Genomic DNA, 7587 nt, shown 5'->3' on the forward strand with positions numbered 1-7587 from the left:
TGGAATCCTGGCTCCCAGCCATCCTGCTCCCCCAGAAAGAAGAGGGACCCTCCATTCCTGCTCCCCACTTAGCTTTGGATATGCTACAAATGGAGGGTGGCCAAAGCACCTCCAAAGGCCAAAGCAGGACCCTGGAACACCCTGCCCTGGTATGATTCCACCCATCCCTTCATCTCCTCCTCCAGAAAGGGAAACAAAGGCTCAGATGGGAAGAGGAATCCATAGACTTAGACCTAAGATTATACACAGAAAACAAAACCCCGAGTTGTTGGCAAAGCCCTCAGGGTGAGAATGCCTCTGTTTGCCCAGTTGGAGTCTCACCAGAGACTCATCTGAGCTGTTCTCCCATGCACCCTCCCCTCCTCTCCATCCAGCCCTGACCTGTCTTACTCCTGGAAGGAGGAGCATGCCTGCCTCCACAGTTGCCTGGAGTGCGTGTGAGGTGAGCGCTCCAGGTGTCTGCCGGTCACCACGGGGGTGGATTTAAGAGTCTGTTTTGTACAGAACCTGCATCTGGGGGCTAGGGGGTTACCTCTCCTCTCTCCATAGGGGGCTTCTAGTTCCTCCTGCTCAGACCCCAAGGTTCCAATGTACTTCCTTTCTGAAGAAAAGGAGGAGGGAGCAGGCTTCTCTGAGGCTGTGCCTCCTCCATAACTGGGAAAGAGGTCATGGGACCAATGGGGTTAAGTCCCAGCTTTGCTCTGACCCACTTTCCTCCTTGTGCCCACATCCCCTGGGGCCAGTGTGTTGGGTGAGGCCATTTTGGCACCCCTTCACCCACACCTGGGACTTCCCCTAGATGGAAATTCCCAGACCCTGTCTTACTAACCTTGCCAGCTCCCACCAACTGCCTGGGATCTGTTCAGCTTCAATCAGCTCTTTCTATCTGCTAGCTCTGGACCAGACTACATCTCCACTTTAACCTCAAGGGGCCCAAGGATGTGGGCCACACTCTGGTGCCATCTTTGACGTTTGGCTGCCCCTTTCTAGTGGACTCCTTTGAAGAAAAGATGCTGGGGGGAGGGCGTTGGGACGCTATCCTTTGTTGAGCACCTAAATGTTCCAGACATTGTGCTAGGCATATACATTACTCACTTAATCCATGCCGAAGTCCAGAGAGTTAGCAGTTATCATACCCATTTTACATCACATTCATTTCACAGAAGACGGAGCTGAGAACCAGAGAGAACCACCCCTTGTACCAGGCCTATTCTGCTTGCCAGTTTCTTGGCTCTCCTGGTGAATGAGTTTGTGTGTGAATGGCCCTTACCAGCCTCGATTCCTCTTTACATTAATTGACTTACCCTATATCACACAACTAAGAAGTGGCAGAGCTATGATGAGAACCCAGGTCTTAGGGATCCTCTTCACCACAGCAGGCTTCCTCCTCTTCCTTTGTTTTAAATATGTTTTTATTTATTTCAGAGAGAGGAGGGGAGGAGGGAGGGATAGAAACATCAGTGCTGAGAATCACTGATCAGCTGCCTCCTGCACGCCCCCTACTGGGGATCGAGCCCACAGCGTGGGCATGTGCCCTGACTAGGAATCAAACTGTGACATCGTGGTTCATAGGTTGGTGCTCAACCACTGAGCCACACCGGGGCGGGCAGTCTTCCTCCTCTTCTGCAGCTGCTCACCTCTACGTGGGATGAGAGACTTGGGGGAATTCAATTCAATCCCATCAGCAAATAGTTATCGAGCATCTGCTACATACCAGGCAATGAGAGGTGCCAGAAATATAGGAAAGGTGTCTGGCCAGTGTAGCTAGGTGGTTGAGTGTTGACCCATGAACCAGGAGGTCACGGTTCGATTTCCAGTCAGGGCACATGCCCGGGTTGCAGGCTCCATCCCCCATGTGGGCTGTGCAGGAAGCAATCGATTCTCTCTCATCGTTGATGTTTCTATCTCTCTCTTCCTCTCTGAAATCAATAAACAAAATATTTTTTAAAAAAGGAAATATTGGAAAGGTTGCTGTCCGCAAGGTTGGGTGGGAAAGATAGGTGTATGGACTAGGAATATCTAACTTCAACCACAATGATTTGGATGAGATGGCGTGCAGCAGAAAAAGAAGAGGTACTTTTATTTTCTCTTTCTGAAAGAGTATATAAATATATTATGAACAGTGTGCAAAACAAATTGGAATAAAATAAATACCTATTCAACTGCTACCCAAGAAAGAGTATTCCCTACACCTCAGGTGTCCCTTCCATAATTCCTTCCATACCCTAAGAAGTAACCACCCTCCTGACCTTTGAGATCATTTCCTTGTTTTTCTTTATAGTTTTAGCACCTCTGTGTGCATCTGTAAACAACAGAGCTCAACTTTGCCTATTTTTGAGGTTTATATAAATGGAATGATATTATGTTACTTTTTTGTCTTTATTTTATTTGTGAGATATACCCAAGTTGTTGCATATAACTGTCTTTTTCACCATTGGGTAATATTCAGTTGTGTGACTATCACAATCTACTTATTTATTTTTTAAATTTTTATTACAATTGACATTTAATATACTAATTTCAGGTATGCTACACAGTGATTAGGCATTTATATAACCTAGGAAGCGACCCCCCTCGATAAGCCTAGTACCACCTGGCACCACACATAGTTATTACAATATTATTGACTATGTTTCCTCCGCTGTACTTTACATCCCGCGACTATTTTGTAACTGCCAAATTGTACTTCTTAATCCCTTCATTTCACCCAGTCTCCTAACCCCGCTCCCATCTGGCAACCCTCAGTTTGTTCTCCGTATCTATGAGTTTGTTTCTGTTTTATTTGTTTATTTTGTTTTTTACATTCCACATATAAAGGAAATAATATGGTATTTATCTTTCTCTGTCTGATTATTTCACTTAGCATAATACCTTCTAAGTCCATCCACGTTTCACAAATGGTAAAATTTCATTCTTTTTTATGACTGAGTAATATTCCATTGTCTATATGTACAAAATTCTTTTTTTCCAATCATTTATCAATGGGCACATAGGTTGCTTCCATATCTTGGCTATAGCTATGAAAATAGGAGTGCATATATCTTTCCAAATTAGTGTTTTGGATTTCTTTGGATAAATACCTAGAAGTAGGATGACTGGGTCATATGGTGGTTCTATTTTTAATTTTTAGAGGAACCTCCATACTGTTTTCCATAGTAGCACAATTTATTTTTTTTTACTCTATTATTGATGGATGTTTGAGTTGTTTTCAGTTTGGGCTATCATAGTGCTGCTAAAAATATTTTTGTACATGTTTCCCAGTCAATACATGCAAGAGATCGCCAGTTTGATTCCTGGTCATGGCAACATGGGGTGCATACAAGAGGCAATCAATCAATATTTCTCCCTCACATCACTGTATCTCTCTCTCTCCCTCTTCCTCTCCCTTCCTCTCTCTCTAAGAAATCAATAAAAATATATTTTTAAATAAAGGATTTTTGAGGCTACAAATCTAAGAGTCAAAGTGTATATAGAGGTAATCTCAGCTTTATCAGATAAAGCCAAACTTTTTCCCAGCATGGTTGTACCAGTTTCTCAGGAAGCAGAACATTCTAACCAGGGGCAGGCATAGAGTCAAGAAAAGCCATATACTTTCTTACCTAAAACCCTCAGTAGTTTTCCCTTCTTCTTGGAATAAGATCCAAGTCCCTACTGTGGCTCCCATGGCCTCTGCCTTGCTCTCTACCTCTGCCATTATAACTCCTCTTTGCTCTTTGCACTTGCTGTCCCCCCTCTCTGGGATTCTCCGTGACTTGCTCCCTCACTTTATTTAGGTCTTTGCTAAAATATCATTTCTCAGTAGCACTTTCCCTGACCATCGGATTTCAGATTGCAATCTCCAGCAACCCTTATCCCCTTCTCAGCTTTGTATTTCTCCTGGGTTCCATTCAGCCGCAGGCAGCTCTCCCATGGTTGGCCAGGGCTTGACAGATTTTATCTCCCCCAAACCCTTAAGGGCTGTCATACCTGACTATTTGGGAGCTGTCTAGCTGCCCCTTGTGATGAATCCATCTCTCTGAGTCACGTTTTATCACATCACCCTGTGTTTTTTTTTTCATCGCCATTTGTGTGCTCTGAAAAAAAGCTAATGTATTTGTTCATTTATCTATTTGGTTTTAAAAAAAATAGCCATTTATTTATTAAAATATCTTTTTATTGATTTCAGACAGGAAGGGAGAAGGGGAGAGTGATAGAAACCTTAATGCTGAATCACTGACCAGCTGCCTCCTGCACGCTCCCCGCTGAGGATCCAGCCCACAACCTGGGCATGTGCCCTGACCGGGAATGGAACCACCACCTTCTGGTGTCCTGGAGGACACGTCAACCAAGTGAGCCCCACCAGCCAGGGCTACCTGTTTGGTTTTAATATCCGTCCAGTGCCACCCCTCACTTTTTTTTTTTAATAATTTTTATTTCTTGAAGTATTACAAAGAGTATTACATATGTCTCCTTTTTCCCCCCCCCTTGACATTCCCCCGGCCCCTACCCGCTAGTGTCTTGTGTCCATTGGATATTCTTATATGCATGCATATAAGTCCTTCAGTTGATCTCTTAACCCCCCTCCCCAAACCCTCCCCAGGCTTCCCACTGTAGTTTGACAGTCTGTTCAATGCTGCTCTGCCTCTGCATCTACCCCTGTTCATCAGTCTATACTGGTCCCCATTATCTGTCCCAACCTCACTGGAGCCATCCCAACCTCACTGGGGCTGTCTCGGCCTCACCGTACCCCTCACTTTTATGGGAGCTCAATGAAAGAGGAAACTTAGCTGTCTTTCCAGGCTGGTTGTCAGTCTCCCAGAGACAGCCAGGCATCTCCACACCTACCCCTGGGACTTGCCCCTTCTGGAAACACCCAGAACCCAGGCATCCCCCCTCTGCTGCCAGCTCCCACCAATATCCCTGGCTCAGTCTCAGAGCACTGCTGCTGCTGCTGCTGCTGCTGCTGCTGCTTCCCAAGGTCACTTCTGGGGACAGTTTGGGATCCTGAAGCATCTCTTCAGGGCTGGAGAGTAATGGGCTGGGGTCCTTACCCAAGCAGGTGTCAGGTGCCTGGAGCTCAAGAAATACTTTTTTCTTTAAAAAAAAATATTTCTTTATTGATTTCAGAGAGAAAGGAAGAGGGGGAGAGAGAGAGAAACATCAATGATGAGGATCATTGATCAGCTGCCTCCAGCAGGTCCTCTACTGGGGATCGAGCCTGCAACCCAGGCATGTGCCCTTGGCCGGAATCGAACCTGGGACCCTTCAGTCCACAGGCCAATGCTCTAGCCACTGAGCCAAGCCAGCTAGGGCTCAAGAAATACTTTTTGATTAAATAAAAGGAAAGAGTTCAGAGACTATGTAGGACAGTGGTTCCCAACCTTCCTAATGCCGCAACCCTTTAATACAGTTCCTCATGTGGTGGTGACCCCCAACCATAAAATTATTTTCATTGCTACTTCATAACTGTAATTTTGCTACTGTTATGAATCGTAATGTAAATATCTGATATGTGCCCGGCTAGCTCAGTCGGTAGAGCATGAGACTCTTAAATATCTGATATGCAGGATGTATTTTCATTGTTACAAATTGAACATAATTAAAGCATAGTGATTAATCACAAAAACAATATGTAATTATATATGTGTTTTCCGATGGTCTTAGGCGACCCCTGTGAAAGGGTCGTTCGACCCTCAAAGGGGTCGCGACCCACAGGTTGAGAACCGCTGCTATAGGACCTTGCCAGGTGAAGAAAAGAGAAAAGGCACTCCAAGCTGAAGGAACAGTGTGAGCAAGGACTGAAGGCATGCAAGTGCACGTCCGAGTTGAAGGGCATGTTCTGGTCTGGTGCAGATAGAGGTTTCCAGTGGAGAGGAGCACCACAGGAGAGCATTGCTGGGCAGGCCTGGAAGAAGAGGGCTGATTGGAGAGGTCTGAGCTCCCTGAAGGATCAACAAGGATCAGCAGTGTCTTAGGTTTAATCCTGTACCCCTCCCCCCACACACCGCCACCTGCCCCCACTTCAGTCCGCCCCTCCTACTCTACCCCTGCCCCCCCCTTCACTCAACCCCCGAGCCTGGCAGATTCTGCAGCTGAATGGACTTCTCTCTGGGCCTACGTTTGGGGCCACGAAACAAGAAGGCCACCCACCAACAACCTCCTGCACCCTCTGGGCATGTCCCACCAGCTGCCTCTCCTTGTCTATCCTGTCCTCCCTCTGCCTGTGCCTGCCCCTGCCCTGCCTGTCCTCATCCCACCTGCAACTGCACTGCCTACCCCTCTTATGCAGCTACCTGTCCCTCCTGTCCCAGCCTCCCTGGCCCACCCTGCACCTGCTCCTGCCCTGCCTGTCCTCCCTCAACTTGTCACCATAGCTCTGGTGTCCCATGCTCTGATCCTCACTTGACCTACTGCCATCCCTCACCTTGCCCCATTTACCCTAGTGCCAAGGGCCGATCCGCCTGTCCCAGCTCCTGTTTGGCCTATAGTAACAACTGTGGCTGTGGCAGAGGGCCTGCCTGGGGGCCTCCAGGCTCCATTGGCCACTGCAGCTGCTGCTTCAGGGGACAACGCACCTCTCGGTGGCACTGTCTGATAGTCTAGGCGGGCTATTGCCCCCTAAAGAGACGGTCAGTCTTCTGGAGCCCTTCTGGAGCTGCTTCCTCAGGAGGCAGAAGCTCTGGGTGGAGTAAGAGGGGTCACCTGGACCCCTCACCCAGAAGGTAAAGGCAGCACACTGCTTAGAGCCCCTGGCCTCCCTCCCCCTCAGTCCTGGGGGTGAGAACAGGCATCTGCTTTGAAGTTAGTTTCTGGGCATGTTCCTGCTGGTTCCAGAAACTCTTCTTCTGCAACGTTTGGAATGGAAACTGTTCTCAGAGCCTCCTGCAAGGCCTCTGAAGGTAAGCAAGTTGGCCATCCCCCCCCCCACCCCACCCCCCACCCCCCGGCTCGTCACCCTCCTTGGGGACTCTTCTTGGCTCCTCTGAGTTCACATAGATAAGATAAATTCTTCTTCTAGAGGTGGTAGGGGACCCTCTGCCCAGGGGCCATTTTTTGGCCCTTGAACCTCCACCCATATCCCTAACTGACCCAAGAGTCTCTGGACCCCTTACCTCTCATCTTGAGTCAGGTAAAGATGATAGATCAGTGGCTCTTGGACCAGAAGAGGAGGCTGAGCAGCGGGGTTTTAGCTCCTTCCTCCCCTTGGATATCATGACATCATACATGGTCCTTTGCTTTTAGGAATCTGGTGCTCTCTGCCTGGATGTCTTGTCTTGCAAATCTCCGAGTGCTAGCCCAGACTCATGACCTCAATCTTCCAGGATTAGTCCCATCTGAAACATCTCTGCTCATCTGGTATGGGGTGAGGGAAGCTGGGAACCCTTGACTCAGTTCCCATCAATCCCATCCACACAGGGCCAGTCATGAGTCCCCTGTCCCTGGGGAGTCGGACTAGGGGGTTGAAGAAACCACCATGAAGAAGCTGGAAGTGAGAGACTGGGTATCTGCCCAGGACTGGACCCTAAGCTGAGAGCCGCTGAGCCTCCACATTTCTGAAGTTCTCTGACACTAGCCTTTTTCAGTCTTCTCTTTCTCAGTCTCCTTCTC

General features: G+C 47.9%; 1 protein-coding gene across 1 annotated transcript; it reads left to right on the plus strand.

Moving 5' to 3' along the window:
• The first annotated feature begins 6055 nt into the window (after nt 1–6055).
• Nucleotides 6056–7283, plus strand: LOC132227662 (sperm mitochondrial-associated cysteine-rich protein). The gene is made up of 2 exons (XM_059683028.1): nt 6056–6878; nt 7222–7283. Exon 1 carries the CDS (start codon nt 6076–6078, stop codon nt 6580–6582), a length of 507 nt encoding a protein of 168 aa, XP_059539011.1. The 5' UTR covers nt 6056–6075; the 3' UTR covers nt 6583–6878; nt 7222–7283.
• Nucleotides 7284–7587: the final 304 nt, after the last annotated feature.

Source organism: Myotis daubentonii, chromosome 2, assembly GCF_963259705.1.
Source record: "Myotis daubentonii chromosome 2, mMyoDau2.1, whole genome shotgun sequence".
NCBI classification, from domain to species: domain Eukaryota; kingdom Metazoa; phylum Chordata; class Mammalia; order Chiroptera; family Vespertilionidae; genus Myotis; species Myotis daubentonii.